The 20056-nt window shown below is 47.8% G+C and overlaps 1 protein-coding gene across 2 annotated transcripts in view; it reads left to right on the top strand.

The window, feature by feature from the left end:
• nbas (NBAS subunit of NRZ tethering complex) overlaps positions 1–20056 on the top strand; it is a 74913-nt gene that overhangs the window by 26817 nt on the left and 28040 nt on the right. For both annotated transcript variants that reach the window (XM_086018621.1, XM_086018620.1), the window contains exons 24-41: positions 71–256; positions 976–1149; positions 2047–2180; positions 3522–3584; positions 4293–4415; positions 4507–4609; positions 5126–5203; positions 5263–5417; positions 6221–6333; positions 7282–7395; positions 10019–10132; positions 11391–11548; positions 11803–11871; positions 12642–12791; positions 13408–13536; positions 15032–15155; positions 17097–17173; positions 18392–18529. In XM_086018621.1, coding sequence (XP_085874747.1) covers positions 71–256; positions 976–1149; positions 2047–2180; positions 3522–3584; positions 4293–4415; positions 4507–4609; positions 5126–5203; positions 5263–5417; positions 6221–6333; positions 7282–7395; positions 10019–10132; positions 11391–11548; positions 11803–11871; positions 12642–12791; positions 13408–13536; positions 15032–15155; positions 17097–17173; positions 18392–18529 — 2202 coding nt within the window. The remainder of the gene's footprint in view (positions 1–70; positions 257–975; positions 1150–2046; positions 2181–3521; positions 3585–4292; positions 4416–4506; positions 4610–5125; positions 5204–5262; positions 5418–6220; positions 6334–7281; positions 7396–10018; positions 10133–11390; positions 11549–11802; positions 11872–12641; positions 12792–13407; positions 13537–15031; positions 15156–17096; positions 17174–18391; positions 18530–20056) is intronic.

Here is a 20056-nt window from a genome sequence, read left to right as displayed (position 1 = left end):
CCAATGAAGCACACCTACCAGTCTGAAGTTGTAGTTGCCCATACAACAAATGGCGAGTGTTGCGTTGCAGGTGGACTGCGCGCTATCGCTGGTGCGTCTGGGGACGGAGCGCGCCGTCGACGGGTTGGAGACGCTGCGCGACGACCTGGTGACCCTGGAGACGCTCGTCTATGAGACGCCGGGCCAGATCAACCTGACCCTCCGAGACCTGCAGCAGCTTGCCGACATCGACAAGCTGCGCCTGCTCATGAAGAACGTAAGGCGACCACAAACTTTTCATTTCTTTGAAAAAAGAAAAGTCACAGTATCCATCCAAACCGGCTGTTATTCTTTGCAGAACAAAAATATTAGTGTCAATTTGTGAGAAAATCCTTTGAAAGTCATGGTTGCTGTGATTGCTTTTTCAAATGCATTTCTTTTTTCTGCTCTCGAGTATTTGTTAATTTAGTTTGCAGCCTGCAGCTTTTCTCCGCGTTCTTCCCTTCTCCGTCAGTCCAAGCACGGACGTGTGTCGTTTGTTCCGCGGCGTTTGTTTTGCCTTCTCATTTGAGCACGCTAATAAAAGACGGTGGCTGCGTTTGCGGCTTGCGTAGCGACCGCAGTGTCCTTGCGGTGCGTTATGAGGCGAGCGGTCACTAATGCGCCGCCTGCCAGGTCCGGCCGGCGCCAGGAAGATCAGCCAAGCGGGCCGCCAGCAAATGTCGTTTGCTGCCACCGCAACGACCGCCGGACTGCCCCGTCGGGACTCGCCCGCTCTTGAGTCTTCTTCAATTCAATGACCTCCCTGGCCTGCATCCGATGTCCTTCTTTAACACGGAGCAACCCAGTCAAGTGTTTCACCGTTTCGATGTCTCTGGCGGGTTCCCCCTACCTCCTAATTCCAAAACGGCACGGTCAAAGCGAGCGGGCCACTCGAAAGCTTAGCTGTTTCCTTTGTCGGGCGCGGCTGGTTAGTCGATGTCTTTGCGCCAGCAGTCCGGCGCGCAGCGCTACGTGAAAGACGCCTTCCAGTGGATGGTGCCCTTCCTGCACCGCTGCGAGCGACAGGAGGAGGGCGCCGCCCAGCGTCTGCTGCGGGACTTCCTGGTGGGACTGGCCTGCGGCGACCTGTCCTTCCCGCTCCTCATCTTCCAGCACTCCAAACCGGACGTGAGTGCCGCCCAAAAATTCACTGCAACACGCTTGTTATTATTTCAAAGAGGAAGCTTTGCAGACAGAACTCTTTGTAAATTGGTGGCAGTCTTTGAGTCTGCTCAGCTTTGTAACTTGTACAACTAATTTGGTCAAACAGATTTATTTTTAGGAAGTCAATCCTGACACTTTTCATGACCAAAATGAATCAAATCTGAGCAGTGGTACTATATTCAATAATGATATTATTTTTGGCAAAGAATGAATCAAAACTGAGCACCAAAAAGTCATCTTGACAACTTTTGTTAATTATTTTAAAAATAAATTTGACCATTACATTTTTTGCGATTCAAAAAGTAAATTGGTCTCAAAGGTAAACAAATTATGTTAGTTATCGTGAAAAAAAATCTGACTTTGAAGAACAATGACAATGGAGCATTCGTACATGTTAGCCTGCTGGAGTCTGCTGCAGGTCTGCTGACTGTGGGCCACCAAACAACAATTCTGGACCAAACAGACTTTGACAGCTACTCTGCAAAGGCAACTTTTGAGTGGTCCGGACAGACTTGTTTCCCTCCATTTCATCCGGACTCTGTTTTTTTCAGGGTGCGTTAAATATAGGTTCCACTCCACATCAGTTAAGTTGATTAATGTTGTTTTATTTTTATTTTTTTTACAAAGAATTTGTGGCGACAGCAGCCAGAGTCAACATCAATAAATGATTCAAAATAGGGTTTTTTTTCCAATGCCAATCAAAATGTGCTTGTGAATAAAATAATCAATAATTCAAAATAGAGGTTTTCAAGCCAGAAATCTGAATGTGTCTCATCCCTAAGGACGTGCATTGCTTGGACTTGATTTCATCATCAGGTGTTCATTTGCGTTCATTCCTTCATTTCCGTCTGCCTCGTCCAGTGTGCGCAGAAGGTGATCGGGGACCCCGACCAGCTGATGGCGCTGGCGCTGGACTGCATCTACTGCAGCCAGAGGGACGACCAGCTCAGCCTGTGCTACGACATCCTGGAGTGTCTGCCGCAGCGGGGCTTCGGGTAAGGCGCACAGCGCGACAGGACGGGACAGAATAGGACATGGCCCCGCCCCATTGTCTCTCATTGGGACTCCAAAGAGTCGCGGGGACTGCAGCGCCACGCTGTGTCCTGCTCACTTTCCACTTGAGCTCCCCTGTGAGACCGCATGCATTTTCAGAGAGGCAACAACAACAACAAAAATAAAAAATAAAAATCTGAAAACGGTGAGGCAGAGTAGATTAAGGGAGTTTTTTCTAGATGGTTCATCCCCCTGTGTGCCCCTTAACCCTTTGTACGACATTTCTGATGTTACATAAAGCTTTTGATGATGAGGGCGGCAGCAGCGGAAATGTCCTTTTCCTGTTAGATTGATTATAACGGCGCCATTTCATACGAAGAATCGGTCTCACCGTCGTCCACAGAATACCTTGTAAGTGCCTCTGATTTTCTCTTACTTCCTGAGCACTTAAGATACAGCGACTTGGCTCATTTTTTCCTAATTTCGCATGAAATCGCTTCATGGGGGGGAAAAAAAAAAAAGATTGCACAAGTGTATTCTTAAGACTGTCGAGGGAGGCGAGGAGTGAAGGTGATGAGAAGGTGGAATGAGTCATGCGGAAAAAGAACAGACAATCTGAGATCCCAAAAAGCTGACAGCGTGCACGCACAAACACACGCACACACATATATGCTCGTGCTAGTTGCTCCCGGGTCACCTCTCTAGCGAGCGACGCAGCAGCCTGACCCAGAATCGGTGGCCTGGAGGCGAAACGTCATGGGGTCTTTTTATTTTTAGGTTGGCCTCATAGCGGGCGCCAAACAGGACACGGTACTGACTTAAAACGCGTCTCCGACTCGCTGTGTGACAGGCTCGGACAAATCTTTTCCACTCAAACAGGGCCACCACCTTTCCTCCCAAAAAAAGAAATATGCAAGAAACATGTTTAAAAATGCGGTGGGACAACAAATCCAAAGAAATAAAATCCAGCAGTAAATCAAACTAGTCAAATCTATCTTGCTGTTATTTGTAACAAGTCAAGTTGTTAGTAGGAGTTGGTGTTAGCGTAGCACTGATTAAAAAATACATTTAAAAAAAAGGACATTTTAAGACTTGCATTACAAAAAAAGTGATGTAATACCTTTTTGTAGAATAGAAAATTGTAAACTATATCATCACATTAATATATAAAACAGATTAAAAAAAAAAAAAAAAATCACGTGACAAATGATCTTTTATAATTCATTTCAAATATACAGCAAACCGATCACCTTTGTGCAGCGGCCTACAAAATGTATTATGTAACTATTTTGGACACACGTTGGAAAAGTCGCTTGCCAACAAATGTTTTTCTAATTGTCCAGGCCAGAGACGGACGTCACATCATCGCTGCACGATCGGGTGGACAAACTGGAGAAGCACCTCAGGTAGCGCCAGCCTTCTTTCTTCCCCGCTTCAGTGGAACCTGGCAGATTTTTGTCGTGTAAATTCTGGTCTGCTTTTTGAACGTCCGTCCACCTGTTTGCCAGAATCGATGCACGTTCACCCGAGGAATATTATTATTTCACACGTATTGATATTTGTTGTGTCACATTGTAGTCAGTCTCTTGACAGTGTCTCTTTTGGTCAACGGGCGAATTGGCATTTTGTGATTTCCGTAGGGAAATATTGCTTTGGGTTTTGGTCCAGACTTCATGAATCGGGAAAGCGAGGCTATTTGCTTGGGTGGTTTCATGTAATGCGTTGTTTTCCCCATCAGGAAAAAAAAATGGGTGGGAAGTCTAGCTAGCTCACTTGATAAAGTCACTTCCATTTGAAGTGGGTGACATCATTTGGGCGTGTCAAGAAGCAAGGTGGCTCTTTATGCAAACCTGGTCCCCAAAGCCTCTTTGACTTGGCATCACAACATTTGGCGGGCGTGTCTGTCATGAGAGGCACCGAAAATCTCAGGAACCCCAAAACACTGACGACTCGGGTTGTAAGCTTGCCGTCTCCGGCGTGTGCGATGCCACGAAAGGAAAGCAAAGGAAAGCCGCTTTGCGCTGCCAAGAAACGCAGGGCCGAGGTTTGCGCTCTGGCGCGGGCATCTTATCTTCCCTTGGCTCGGCGTTTGCCAACAATGCGTGTGCTCGCAGCGTGGCCGAGGTCCTGGAGAAGCACGGCCTGCGGAAGCCCATCTCGTACGTGAGCGACAGTCAGAACAGCCCGCAGGAGGCCCACCAGCTCATGGTCAAGCTGTGTCGCCACACCGGACGCAAGTACGCGACGCTCCCTTCCGTGACTGTGCTCTGGGGTCATGAAGGTCCCATTGGAGGCAATTAGTTTGCAGCTGACGTTTGGTGTGCGCAGGACGCCCGCGGTGGGCGAGGCGGCGTGGCGAGCTCTGCTGCAGGATCTGCTGGACATGCAGCACAACGTCTACACGTGTCTGGACGCGCAGGCGTGCCACAAGGTGCGAGGCAAAGCGCATCAGTCAGCGCGCCTCATTTCAACCTGTCTGTTCGTTGCTCCTCTTTTATTGCATTACTCAAACTTTGACTGCAAATTTGCATTTCATTTTTGAATTTCATATTGTTTACATTTTCATTTTGGATTTGTTTTATTGAAATGGAAAATGCAAATTCGACTCATCAATCTTTATTTTTACCCTTTTTTTTTTTTTTTTTTTTAAACTGCGATTTGAATATCCTTTTATTGTAGTTCAATTTTAGTGTTCATGTTTCATTTTGATTTTGATAGTCTTCCATTATTTTTTGATTATTGCTAAATTGATAACATTTAGCAATAATCCAAAAATGAATAACATTTCAAACTGAACTCCATTTTGCTTGACGGAGCGCTTGGAGAGCAACCGCAGCTGCAACCGAGCGTTGTAGCAATGCAAAACAAGTAACTTGATGTTGGTCGTTTGTCGACAAACCAGTCGACGGCCGCAGCTGTTTCTTGACGTGCAACTTTGGTTGCGCAGATCTTTGCGGAGTCGCTGCTGTGCTCCAGCCGGCTGGAGAACGTGCGGCTGGCGGGTCAGCTGATGCACCGCTCCGAGGTAGGTGACGCACCTTTTGGCTTTCGCGACCCGCGCGGTGATCCCTCGGCTGTCGGCAGGTGAGCCGGGACGTCCCCGTCGGCGCGTCGCCGCGCGGGAATCGCCTCGGCCTCAAGGTGGCGTACGACAGCAGCGTGGAGCTGGCGCTGGCCGCCGCCAGGGAGTACTTCAACTCTTCGGCCACGCTCACCGACCCCTGCATGGGCCTGGCCAGGTCAGGCCGCACCCACCTCAGAAGCTTTACTACATTTGCTTTGCGTGTCCAAAACCAAATGTTTAGAAACGTCACTTTCAGTCGCATCAAAATGCTTTTGTGCAAAGAAAGTCTCGCACGTACCCAAGTGGTCCAAAGCCAGTTTGCGCAAGCCCCGCTCTTGTTTTCTTTCCCTTCGTCTCTCGTAATCTCCTCTCTAGTCGGCGTAATTAAGCGACCGAGCGTTCGGGCAAACACGAGCGCCTCATTTGTGTACTAAGTGGAGTGAAGTGAGAATGCTGTTTATTGGGGCGAAGCGGAGGCACATCACATTCATCTGAATAATGTTTGATTTGGCCGTAATGAAGCGCCTCATTTGGCCCTGCTACAAAACGCAGTCAGGTTTTTCTTTCTTCACACTGCAACCCCAATAACCATGCAGCGGAGGCAGCGCAGGCTGCATGGTTATTGGGGTTTTCGGGTTGCCCGTAGATGTCGCAAGGCTTTTGTCTAAATGAAGCTCCTCAACCCTCTTGCGCGTAACGATGCCACAAGATGGCGGCAAAACACTATGTACAGCTGACACGAAGCTCCTCAACTCACTTTGTCGTCGTTCCTTGGCACCGAGATGCCGCAGAGAGAATCTGTGCCTGCGAGTGTTTGTATGTGTCGCTGCTCCATGCGAAGCCCCCGTATTAGAATGACCTGGGCATGGATGCAAATTGCCGTTAGCCTGTTGATGGCTTCTCACATGTTATGTTAGCTTTGCGGGCGGGTGCGGAAGGTCACTTTGTTGTCTTAAGTGTGGGTGTTGTGTCCCTCAGGGCTTGTCTGCAGCTGATTAGCGACCGCCCCCCGGCCGTTCAAGAGGAACTGGACCTCATCGACGCTCTCAGCCAGCTGGACCACTTTGGCGTCAACATCCTGCCGCTGCAAGGTAAAAAAAAAAAAGAAGCCGCCTGCTTGGCGGACAAGTTTGACGACGGCTTCCTCCGGCTCCGTGACAATCCAGCGGCCAGGCTTCCGCCCGAGGCAAGCGGCCGCTCGGCTTTTAGTGCCTCCGTACGGTCCTTCACCTGCGCTTGTTGCTGACGGAGAGGAGCAGAAAATTGAAGATGGTGCCGCAGCACCAATGCAAGACGGCAGCTGATGCGCCCTTCTTGGTGGACGTGGCGACTCGTGATCGCAGGAAAGCTGCGGAATGGAGTCAGCAGCGCCGTCTAGTGGACAAACACAGCAACACTCAACAGCGTTTGCTGTTTCGTTTGAAAGCATGTCAGCGTTTGAAAGGCAAAACTCCGGCCAATTAGGATAGTTGAGAAAAGGGGCTAATATGGACCGATTCAAATTGCTCATTTTCAAATTGGACTTTCAGTAGTCAGGGAAAACTACTGACGGATTTCTATCATGACATTGCATAGCCGTCACCATCCCTCGCCTCGCCTCGTCTCGTCGCTTCGCCTCTGAAGCCTTTTTCTACCTGTCTTTCGTCAATCATGGCAACTCTCATATTTGTTATGTATCTTATATTTTTGTAACAACTTAACTGTTGAAGTTATTTTTGAAAATATGGATTTTTAAAGAAATGTGTTTTTACTGGTCATGATTTGTAGTACAGTATTATCATCGATTGTCATAGTCCCAAAATTGCAATTGGGAATAACTGCCTTTTTCTGCCAAATGAAATATTTTGCAGCCACCGAGGGATTAGCTTCCAAAATGGGAACACAATTCATATTTGGGATGCGTACAAAAAAACCACCCACCCCACCCCCCACCCAACAAAAAGAAACGCTGCATCGGTTTGTAAGCGTTGTTGAAATGAGTGCGCGCCGTGCATTTCTGTCTGACGTGGTCCTTCCTTCCTTTGTGTCCCGCCTTGCAGTGCGTCTGCGCTCCGACCGGCTGTCGCTGCTGGACGAGTGCGTGGCCCACTGCGCCGCCGCCTACAAGCAGTCCGCCACTCTGCTCAGTGTGGCGTCTCTTCTGCGAGTGGCAGGTACGTTGGCTAGCCGCCACGTCACACGTGCAGGATCGTTAGTGCTGCCCGTGTCACTTCAATAAGCAGTCCGATTTGAAGTGCGCCCTCACGGCGCCAGATGGCTGGCCCTCGATGACATCAGCCATTTTCCATCCTCTGATCGGTTGTTCGGTAAAACGTGACCAATGACGATGACAGAATCTCTGTCGCTTTGCGGTTGTATGGACAACATACATGACGTGATATATCGCGGTGTGGATCTTGAAATAGCCTTTCAAGGACCTTTGGCCTCAAGGTGGTCCAGTTTTCACTGAAAAACCCGTTGTATGAATTTTTTCATCTCAGGCAAGTGGAACTGCCATTCATTTTCAATCAGATCAGTCTGTTTTGGAGCAATCTGAAAAGATATGTATTGACCCTGGACATGCAATGCGAGCCCGAGGGCACTTTGACATCACCCACAAACGCAAAATTATTCAAAGCGCGGTGTTTAGACTTGTAGGGGCACATAGAACATATTATTGAGTCTCCATTAATTATCTTGCATGTCTTCCAGTAGAGCTCAGTGCTGCCTGACATGTTGTGGCACAATGTGGTGGCACTACGCTGGTGGCATACAATTCTAAATTGCAATTTATAGATGTTTTTTTTTTTCTTTTGAAACCAGCTCTGAAGTAGCTTATTTGTCCATAAAATGAATGTTCTTAATCTGTATTCAACAGCATAGCAGGGACCAAAGGATGAACAGCAAAGAGGGGAATAGTGTAACTCATCATTCTGCGCGAGAGTTTTTACCGATGTCACATTCACTTGTTGCGATAACGATCGCGTGTCGGGCTAGAAAGAGTCTCCGTTTGATGCCGTCTGCTCTGCGACGAGCAATAACCAGCGGTGAGTAAAATTCGGAGTTGCCTGGGAGGTATCGAACCTTGTGTAAATGTTGCGCAACTATCAATCATGTCATGCTGTGTAAGTTTGTCGAAAGAAAACAAATGCACTCGGTAGCCACGCAAACGGTTGCCTGGGGCCACGTCTATTACATCACTATTTCAACCATTGTGCTGTTTTTGTATTGTTTTTTTTTTTTTTTAACTTTTAATTCAGTTTTTATTTTTTTTATCTGTGATTGCCAACCAAAGATGGCACAATACCAAAAGTCCTATTTTTTGCAAGCTCATATTTGAGTTAATGGAGATGAATAAATTGAGATTTATTTCAACTTCCTCCCAAATGACTCAAAGGATCTCCTGCCGACCGGCCTCGTGGCATTTTGTTCTCTTTGCATCCAATCAGCAGGCGCCTCCCGCCACAGGCAGTGAGAGATGAGAGGTGGAATAAACACATTTTCAAATCAATCAGATGTGACGTGGGCTACCTTTGAAAGGTGCACAGCCGTGAGTCTGCGTGGTGAATATCTAATGCCGGTTTCTCATTGGCATGGCTGCCCCAAATATGAAAGGAGGAACAAAATGGATCCGGAATGATTTGTCTCCTGCGTTGTGGAAAAGGCGTTGAGGATTTTGGAGTGGGCGTTCAGAAGCAGTTTTTTTCCCGAAGGTTGCCCTCATTATTATGCACTCATTTCTAGTGACGTTGCGCTGACTTGAGGGGAGCCTTGTAATGATGTTCCAAAGCGCCCCGGTGGAATCACTTGCAGTCTTGTCCTCATGAATGCGTTTCCTCCGATGATGGGGCAAAATTACCATGATGTGTCACCTGCCCTAAAAGCTCAACTTTAAATGACTATGCATAGGTTAGTGATGGGCTACAACATGTTCCAACTTCCTGGTCTTGTCACCACTGTCCAAACAGAAGTCGATTGTAAATAGAAGAACCCCCCATGGATAGATACTGGTGGTATTCCACTAGGCTCCATGCTAAATCCACAGGTTTTTACATAGTGTACTGTAGTCTACATCAATGTACAGTAGGCCTGGCATTATAGTAGATAATTAATACTCGGTCCACTCTGCATACCGTAAGTGTCAACATTACTTGTTGTTCCATTAGGAAAGCTACATAAGATTGATAGACTACAGTGCATTCTGATGGAAAGTACGTTCAAATCCCGGTTACATCGCTGTCAAAGGAAACAAACTTTGTCGTAAACCAAGGACAGCCTGTCGTAGACAGTGAAAAAAATCTGTATTTTACCAGTGATTGAAAACAGCTATTGTTTGAGTGGTACTACATCAGTAATACTGCTTTGAATTGTTACTTCAGCAGCAGCGTATAAAACAAGCAACAAAAAAAACCAAAAACTGCTTTTCCTCTCTCTGCATCATCCCTTTTCCTTTAGTTCATCAAGTTTTGTCAATGATGGAAAAAAAAATCATCCTCACACACCGAAAGCAATCCCGCCGGCACTGTGTAGCGCAGCAACGGTTCCCTCGTTTATGCCTTCTTTCTCCATATTTAATTTGTGCCCGGCGGAGATGAAGAGCCACCGCAGTAACCTCATTTACTGGGGCGGACGGCGATTAATATGCCGACTCCGACCTTCGGAAGGAGGAAGGAGATTTATTGAGACAGATGTTAGACGTGATACGCAGGATTATGAGTTTAGCGTGTTGATCGAGATGAAAGCAAAATCGTTTTTTTTTACAACAGCGTTTACGTGTGCGTGTGTGTGTGTGTCAAGGGGATGACAAGGCCGCCCGCAAAGGTCAAGTGTTGACCCTTCTAGCTGAGCAAGCCCTGCAGTGTCTGGACTTCAAGGCTTCGTACCACCACTGTCAGGACCTCATGGCTGCAGGTACGTCGCCAGCGCAGCGCTAAATCAACTACTAGCTCAAGTCACACACAGTCACACTTGCACCGAGCACTACGGATGATGTTTGATCTTTGTTGAAAATGTTTGTTGAAAATGAGCAATTTGTAAAGTTTGCAGAGTCACGTGGCATCAATTTACTTGGTTGGTTGATTGGGGGAAATTACTGACGGATTTATCGAGTAATTGTACTTGCTTAAACATCCCGATAGTGGATTAATGCTATCGATTGTAAGTTGCGGTTGTTAGTGCTAACTTTTTTTGTGTTGCTGCTGCTTCTTGTATGTTTTAGTAGCAGTTGTTTGACGGGTTAGAATTAGCGTGACACCTGTGCTAACTTCTGTCACTCTATGACGTTTTCCATGACTTGTTGGCATGAAGTTAGCGGACGTGCGTAAGACTGAATGATGAGGTTTGCTTGAGCACTTTGTCCTTTAACTGTACAATGTTGACTTGTTTTCGTGTCAGCTCAACAATAAACCTCAACCGCAAATGACCAATTTGATGCGGATGTGGATTAGCAAACGGGCAGACAGCTGGAGGGTGGCGATCGGATCTTTTGATGCGCGTTGAAAAGCATTGCAGGGAACTGCTCCCATTCTTGGCACCGTGTGGACAACGCCAACAATGACGGCATCTTGCCTTAAAAGGAAGCCGACCGTCTAGACATGTTTTTGTGCCTCATGGCTTCTGGGTTCGCTGTACTTGTTCCAAAGGCGCTCTTTTCGCTGGTTGTTTGGCTGGCTACACATTTTTCCAGCACATGCCGGAGAACACAGAGAATGTCATGATGTTCACCCCCAAAAAAAATAGCGTGGGATGAGCTTCTCCCCTGCGACATGTTATAATATAGGCTTCATTTATTCTGGTTTCAGTTAGTTTCTGACCTTTTCATTGACGTGTTGCGAGCGTTTTAAGCAATTAGCCTGCCCGCATACCGCCTCAGACGATCCAATTCAAGGTCGACCACTTTTGTGTGCGCTCCACTCAGGAGAGCGATTACTAGAACATAATATATCGCCGTGTGTAATTGTTCTCTGTGTGCTTCACACAATTAGCCTGCGGGGATTTCATGTGATTATGTTGAGTCTGGTCTCGCTTGCAAAAAAAACAACAAAAAAAACCCAAAACAAAAACACCCAAAAACAAGTCATGGTGAGTAAAATTGCTCCGAGGGAAATGGCCGGGAGGGATGTGGGAGACGGTGTGTGAAAGTTGGACATGAGCATGTCGGCGCTTTCAGGTTACAGTCCGGCCTGGGAGGTTTGCAGTCTGCTGGGCCAGTGCGAAGGCTTCGCCGACCTGGAAGCCAGACAGCAGCTGCTGGCCTTTTCGCTCACACACTGCCCGCCCGACAACATCCACGCGCTCCTGGCCGCCTCCAGCGACCTGCAGACTCAGGTTGAACCGCTCAGCCCGCCCAACATTGCTTTGGAGCAGTCAGCAAGTTTAATAATGACAATAAGCGTCGATTATTTGTGGATTTCCTCCGAGGTTCGTCTTCCTTACGCAGGCAGACGCGACTCTTTTGAATTAGCGATGCGATCAGTTGAGGAGATGTTGCAGTGCCAAAAGCAATTGTTCAAATCGATGCTCTCTCGTCTTGTCTTGTCTTGCGATGTCCTCCATCTGGTGCTGCTCCTTGTGCGCTGCAGGTGTTGTACCAGGCAGTCAACTTCCAAATGGAGCCTGAGACTGCAGCCGATGACAGCAACTCCTCCAAGGTGTGTTGATTTGTATCCATTTGGTTCACACGTTCCAGCCGCCCCGGTCTCTGAGCGATGAGCTCGTCTGCTCTTCCTGTCCGAGCCTCCTACTTTGTGTGATTTCCTGCGGCCTTCCTGCATCGTTAATGAGGTGTAAATCCGGCGTTAAGGTTCCTGGGTTGCTTTGGATTATTCATGCTTTTCTTTTCTCTCCTGGCCGTCAGCCGGGCCAGCTTGATGATGTCTTGAGTGGCCTTTGAATGTTTCATGACTCAACGTGGCATCGCCTTTAGCGTCCGGTTGGCTGCTCATTTGAAGCGATCTGTTGTCATTTTGTTGTGGCCTGCTCCTCACCTTTCAAGACGCCGGCGCCCTCCAGACATCTCCGGAGGCCTCCAAGCGTGCTTTTCTTCAAAACAAACATCTTGAGCGAGCCACCGTTTAAAGTATTGATGACGCATTTAGCCGCCAGCCCACTCGGCCTCCATGTGGGACTTTTGAAATCCTTCCCCGCTGGTGTGCTAAAGCAGCCTTTGTGAACTCGTTTCCTGCCCATTGGATTTTTCCAACGGGCAACTGGAACCCTACCGTTTACGGTCACTGGGGTACGTGTTCATCAAGTGTGCTTGTTAACGCAAAGAGTGTCAACATGAAAGAAGGTCTCCCCTAGCTTGTTTCTGGAATTCAGGTTTGTCAAACCACCGTAATGACCAATAGATCCCTGTAGATGGCGCTGTTGTGAATCTACCTATTGGTCCTGCCCAGACATGGCGTTTGTCTGCTTTCAGGCGGTGACGGCGGGCGAGCTGCTCCACAGGACGACGGCCAGGACCATGGAGGTGCTGGCCACCACGGGTCTGACCACCAAGGCCGTGCTGAGCGCAGTCAGCGATCACCGCTGGTGGAAGCGGTCGCTCAACTACCTGCGCCCGCTGCACGTACGGACTCGTACCGAAATGTCGTCCGTTCAAGAGGCCAGAGATGCCTCGACCAGACGGAAAGCCTTTGAACAACTTGACAAAAGCAAATGACCCTATTCTCCCAAACGGAACCTTCTCAAAGGTCTTTGAGTCACGAGTGATGCCGTAAATAAGGCAGTGACCTGACTAAGCTAGGAAATGGGCCCAAATAACTCTTACCTTTGCGGTTGGCCAGTTCCTTCTGCACTCAAGTATTACAGCTATCACTTTTTTTTTTTTTTTTTTCTAAAACAAAAGAGGCTTATTCAAGAGGATATGTAAATTCTTTATTGTCAAAAACAAAAACCAACCCAGTTCCTCTAATGTACGAATTCTTGATTTCTTGTCGACTTGCATGTTGGCCCCTGAAAATACTTGGCGGTCGCCACATGAGAGAGACTGCTCTCGTGCACAACAGAGCATCTCGCCCGTTGATTATTTCAACAACTGGCTCTTGGCCGGCTGCCGGACGTGCCCGGTGCACTCCTGGGTGGAGATCGAGGGCCCCTCCTGGTCTTTCCGCCGATATTTCTGTTTGGACTTGTTAACTTTTCGTCAGACAACAGGAAAGTGATTTTCAATTTTGCTTTTTCAGGGTCGAGACGACGACGACGACGACGTCGGCGCGGCCGGCGGGGAGAGCTCGAGTGACAATTCCAAACTGGAACGTCAAGGATGTTGCTCTTTCTATCAAGAGCTCATTGACATTCCCTATGTAGACCCGGTGAGTGGATGCGGCAGGCGCAACCAATCTCGCTTCTAATGTTAATGGGACACATTATGGAAAAGTGAGCAACCTTGTACAGTCCTTTCTTGTCTTGTCTTGTAGGATTTTGAACAAGAATCACCAGCTTACAAGGTTGATTGACACCAGTTATCCAATGTTAGCTTTAGCCTTAGCATTAGCCTCTCTCAAGTGACCCGTATTCAGTGTAAATAACCCAAAGAAAGTCATTCATGTTTTTGACTCCAACTTGGACAACCAATTGTATGGAAATAGTTTTTGTACCATAATCCTGAGGTAGAAATGTGAGGAACACTAGCTATCGAATGTTAGCTTTAGCATTAGCCAAAAGTCTAAAGTGACCAAATACCCCAATGAAGATATTCATGTTTTAATTGCAACTTAAGAAACCTATTTCACTAGACTTGTAAACATTTAGTTGATTTTTTTCCAGCAGTCATCAGAACAAAATGTGATTAACGCTGGTTAGGTTGTAACTTAATTGATAATTGTCTGTGTAAAAGAGGATGCATTTCTTTTTTTTTTTTTTTTTTTTGTTGAACAACCACTGTTCATCAACCTACACTATCACAAACAATTAGATGATGCCCGCTGGGATACGCTGCAGTTGTCTACCACCGAGCCTTCCTTTTCTGTTTGCGCATTCTGGTTGCGCTTATCATTACCCCTCCTCGCCTCGAGCAACGTTCTTAAATTACAGCAAATATGCCTGAGTGGGTTCTTGACTTGAGGCGTTTAATTAGATTTTCTTCCTCCTTCAGATGACTTCAAACAGCTCCAAATAAAAAATAAATAAAAAAAACATGCGGGGAATAAATTAATATTGATTTCGCTAAGTCATTTTAATGCCAAAAGCAATTTGCGAGTTGTCGGCGTTAGAGGAAGAAGAGGAGCAACGGCGTAACATCCAACGCGACTTGACATGTTGGGAGTGGGGGGGCGGTGGGGGCCCAAACAAACAAACAAACAAAGGCGCTGCTGCGTGGAGCATAAAACGATAACAGAAGAAATAACAAAAGTAGAAGTAAAATAGTAGGTTGACCTTTATAATGCTGGGGAAAAAGGAATCCCCCTTGGCAAATTGTTTTTGTTATAATTTTGCTACTGGGAAACACAAACCCTGTGGGTTGGCTAAAAAGAGCTGTCGTGAAGTGAAATCCAAGAAGATAGTAGATTGTGTCATTTTAATCGCTGTCTGCGGGAAGCCCTTTCAGCATTTATTTCATCTCCTCCAGTTCTCGTTTTGTTCAGTGCATCACACTAGTTCACTCATAAGCTTGGGTGGCACCAGTGCCAGAAAGACACAGCACAGTCGGTCCACCAGGGGCTCTGGTGGTTGTTTCACTAGTGAGCAAATGAGCACATGAAACTTCCAGCAAGTGTTCGTTTGTTTGTTTTTTTGGGGGGGGGGGGGGGTGGGAGATACTCTTGCTGCTGCCGTTGACCAGTCTTTCCTCTCGGGCGTGTTTCTTAGAGTCAAGACGTGTATTCGTCCTACAAAGCTGTTCCCCCCGAGAACTTTGCCGAGGTGCTGCTGAGGACCGGCAAACTGGCCGAGGCCAAAACGGAAGGGACCACTTTGTTTCCCGCAACAGAAGGTAAACGTCAATGACGTCGTCCGCTGTCCCAAAACCATGCATTAGTCCATTTGCCGTCATTCCTTACGTGCGCTTGAATTCACCCCCGAATGGTGACGCGGCAACAAAGTAGTCGAGTGGGCCCGCTTGGCCCAAAACGCCCTCCAAGAGGTGGCCTTGAAGAAAAGAAACACACTCATGGACTTTCTCCAACAAGCTCTGATAATATGGAGCTAATTAATGACATCATTGGAGAGTGAACCCCCCCCCCCCCACACACACACACACACACACACACACACACACGCACACGCACGGCATGTGTGTTGACCTTTTTTTTTTTTTTTTCAACCGCCTGCACTGATGAAATACTGAAACATCAGCCTTTCGCTAACCAATTTGGTTACAATTTGGCTGTGACCTTGTTGAGCGAGCGAGTGAAAGTGTGTGTGCGCGTGGGCCTACACCACGCCGCCTTGCCATGACTATTTCCAACTGTTGCATTTTATCAATAAATGGATTGTTAATCCCCCCCGCCCCCCATCCCCCATTATGCAAATGTGGCAGGGCCCACTCGTCCTTGGCTCCAAACCGCTGCTGCCCTTTTCAATTTGACACATGACTGGCAAGTTTGGAAAGTAATGCGATTCAAGTTGCGTCTAGGTAGCGCCACCGCTTTCTAAGTCGTCGTCGTCATCGTCGTCGTCGTGGAGCTGACAAAATCCACCAGAATTTGTGTGTTTGCAGCATGATTGCATCTTTTTTTTTCTTGCACGTATGAAGTTGAGATGTTGTTGTCATTTTTGGGTGCGCCAGTGGTTGGCTCTTGTGCCTCGCTCAGCACTTTGCTTGACGTAGCCGCAAAGGTGTGTGAACCCGGGCGACTTTTCAACACAGTGGTCTGTGCTTGCTTTTGTTTTGTTTCTGTGTTTGGCTTGCATGGGCTGAAGTGGAGCAGGCTTGTCTGTCGGATGGCTGTGTGTTGATGCCTCTGGTAATTCCTGTCCCGATGGTATCGCTGGCTTGAGAGAGGCGTGTAATCAGCTCATTGGGAGGCGGAGCTCATTGGAAGCCGCGGGGACAAGGAGGAGGAGGAGGAGGAGGAAGAAGAGAGCGCTTGGCGTCTTGTCAGCGGCGCACGGCTCCGCCCATCCGCTTGATGCTAACCTGCGTCTTGCCCCCTTCCCTCCCCCAGCCCCGTTTTCCTCTCCTCAAGTGCTTGTGCGCTCGTCTTCCGTTTTGTGTCCCGACTTTGACAGGTATTGCTGCTAAAACCTTGCCTGTCCACATTATTCTTATTGATCTGTCCCCACATGGATGTTTTTTTCTTTTTCTTAAATGCAATCTCAACCAATTTGCGGTGTTGAAAATGAGCTAAGAACAAGTGTCTCCTGTCCTGTCTTGAACGTTGTGTAGAAGTCAGCCTCTTCCCTCACTCTGCGGGAGCCGTGCAGTATTACGTCGCCTCGAGATAAAAAAATCAGCATGGGACGAGTCCAAATAGGTTGGAAACATTTGACATTTTGGCTCCGTTCGAGGGCTCGGCGTGACGGCTGACACTGGCGACATTTTAATTCATTAAAAAAAAAAAAAAAAATCAAGGCTTTTTCAGAAGCGCCGTCGTGTCTTCACAAGCATTTCATCCTTGGCTTGCCACATTTGGCATTCGGGGAACTCTTAAAAGTGCACTTGAGTTGAAAGTGAGGTGGAGTGGCCATGTACTTTTTAATCTTTGAATGAGTGATCCTCTTCCATGCCACAAGCATAAAAAAAAAGCCAGACAGACAGAGTAGCCAAAGTTAAGGGGGAGATTTTTAATGATGCCGCTTGACTTGTTGGATTTTTTTTTTTTTTTTTTTTCTTTCTAGCCTTACTCACTGAGACTGTCATCTATCTGTATTCAGCCAAGACGGGCAAAGTCTGGCCTTGGTTGTTAATGCGACTCTCCTTCCTGGTCCGCAGTGCTGCTGCAGCTGGCCAACGACGCGTTTCCTCGAGACGCCACGCTGGCGCTGTCCTACTTGCTGGCGCTGCCTCAGGTAGGTGGACGCCAAGTCCGGCGCTGACGGCTCAATTCCGGTGCCAGCGCTTTTGTCCGTATCAGAGACGCTATTGATTTGTTTGGTTTTTTTTGATACTCCGGGAAGCTGACAAAAAAGAAAAAAGCACAGCGGCGAGAGATTCCCCAGCAGGGATCATCGGTCAGCCGCTGCTCGCGCTGACGTTCTTGACAGCATCATGACATGACGGACGGATCGTCGGTCATTTTGATTTCACTTGAAAGCTCAAAAAAGTTGCGCGCAATCTTTAACTCCTTGCTTGCCAAAACTTTTCAAAGCAGACTTGCCCCTATTGCCAGCCCTTTTCCACCATTTGGACGGACGGGTCCACGGTGCTCCGTGACCATAAGCACCCAACCCGCGAAAAGAAAGAGGAGACCAGAAAAACAAAAGCAGTTTGCGGCTTTTCCCGTTCTTGAGTAATCGGCAAGTAGAACATGCGTTAGGTTCACCAAAAACGCTGACCAAAAGCAGAGACGACCAGCTGTTGTTTGTTTTTTCAATGTTTGCTTTCATGCAAATATTTTTGGCCTTTGTGACAACTACAAAACGGCAGAAAGGCCTTTTGATGGCAAACGAATCATTTTGCGGTCGGGTCAATCTCCACCCACACTAGGTGAAAATCTGCCATGTAGAGAATCATGTGCTTTGTTACTTTCTACTTTGTACATATTTCAACTTATTAAAACAGACGTTGAAGCAGTCGTTAGCGCCTGTCGTCAGTCTTTGACCGTCTCCCGTTTGTTGACAGCAATCCAACGTCACCGAAGGAAGCAAAAAACAAGACGGCTGGCTGTCTTGCTTTCACATTTGCCCAAATAAGCGGCAAAGTGTGCGCCTTGTTTCGTTCTCGCAAAAGCTAATTCCAGACTGTACATTCCACCATTTTGTCAGAAGCTGAATGTAACGCCAAACACAATCGTTGGGCGCACGCAATTGAGCGGAGTGGCTGCGGAGAGCGTCAGACAAGTGCTGCTTCGCGCGCACACAACAGCAACGCATACAAACTGAACTCGGGGCGTATTCTTCTCCGTTTCGGTGACGACTCTTTGTTTTGGAGCTTTTCCTGCCGCCCGGCGTGTTGCGGCCACACGTGGCTCTACGCTGAAGCCCGCACGCGGAACTTGCGATTCTCCCACATCCTGCCGGAACGCGTCTTGAAAATGTCCAACTTGCCGTCTGCGCTTGTCTGTGCAGGTCCTGGACGCCAACCGCTGCTTTGAGCAGCACTGCCACTCGGCCTTGTCCCTCCAGCTGGCCGCTTACTATTATTCGCTGCAGATCTACAGCCGCCTGCTGCCTTGCTTCCAGGACAAGCGGCACACGCTCTACCAGGTCTGGCAACGCGTCGTCGGCTTGATAATGTCGCCAAATATTGCAAAGACGAGAAATGGCCTTGACCTTTCTCCTTGAGTGGGAAGAAAGGGGAAGGTGGGGGGGGGGGGGGGTTCGGGAGGTTGGGCTCTCGGGGGGGCAAATGTTGCATTGAAAGACGGCAGGTGGAAAAAGAGGCCAGCCCGAGTGAATAAGCGGTTGACGATCGGCGTCGCGCGCAATTATCGGGAAGAGTTGCCCAGATGCTGCAAAGCAAAGTCGATCCACATGCCTTCCGGGGCGCAATGCTCGGCGGCAAGTTCACGCTTCACATCACATTGATTGTTTGACATTGATTGTTTGATTTTTCAGGGAAATCAGCATGTGAATTTACGGTCAGAAGTTGGAGGCTGATGTTGAAATGGAAACTCCAGTTGAACACGTTCAGTTTAGCTGCTTTCGGGGAAAAAATCCCGACTTGGCGGGCATCTTTCAACATTTTCTAGTCTGAGGATGAGGATGAAAGCTTGCCTTCCTTCGTCCACTCTGATTCTTTGTTGCGGTCATCGATTTTGCCGTTGACAATTTGAAGACGGCTGTTGGCGCTTTGGCGCCGGAGGGACTTTTCTTACTTTGCCGCTTTGTTTGAGCTTCGACTCTGCTTGATGGCTCGTGAAAAGTTTGGGCGCTGAGCGTTAGCTTGAGGGAAGGAGAATCGTTTCCAGCTTTGGGGCCTGCTTTTGTCAGCCGTCACTTCGACCCTTGAATGAGTTGCGCTCCGCGTCCGTCGCCGCTTTGATTATTTGCAGGCCGACTGGCCACAATTCCGATCGTCCGCGTGCTTGTTTCACACATGGCGTGCCACAGGCTTGCACAAATGCTCACATCGAGTATATTTGTGGCTGTGTTAGACATCAAATTTCACAGACGCTAGCACAAAATAGCCCCCCACCCCACAGCCCCCCGTCCCCATACCACAAATTGTTTGAATGGAGTCGCAACAAGTTGAATCCAGTTGGGATTTGGGATTCGGATTGCGCATTTCCGAGGTAACGTGTTAAAACGTGTGATCCGATGACTACCAAATGTGCAAAAGTGTCAAATCAAAGCCCATTCAATCCCAATCACATCCAAGATTGCATTTCTGCATTGATTATGTTCATCATGTAAAAATCATATTTGGAGCCTTAAATCTTTGTGAAACCCAAAAAGTGACTTTGCCAAGCGTAAGCCAGATCAGAAGCAGAACCACAAACGGCATGAATGCAGATCCCATCTCAATCGGACTTGTAAGTGTCCAGATCTGTTCAAGTTTGCGCATTTTTGCATGCATGTTTCTGTTTTGTTTGTGTGTGTTTTGGCCTCCCAGTTCGCGTCAAGTGCGCGTTAACGCTCTCGTTGAATTCTTTCGTCGCTATGGCATAATTTCATAGCCGCCCCAATAAGACCCCAAACACTCGAGGCGCTGAAGTCATTTAGTTGCAAATAGCCGCGGAATTCTCCGAGGGCCCACTCGAGGTGTTTGATTTGTTTTTTTGTTTTTTTTCC

Source organism: Filicampus tigris, chromosome 20 (assembly GCF_054856515.1).
Source record: "Filicampus tigris isolate MCC_2025a chromosome 20, RoL_Ftig_1.0, whole genome shotgun sequence".
Lineage (NCBI taxonomy): Eukaryota > Metazoa > Chordata > Actinopteri > Syngnathiformes > Syngnathidae > Filicampus > Filicampus tigris.
Note: the sequence above shows the minus strand (reverse complement) of the source record. Positions and strands in the feature narration are given on the sequence as shown.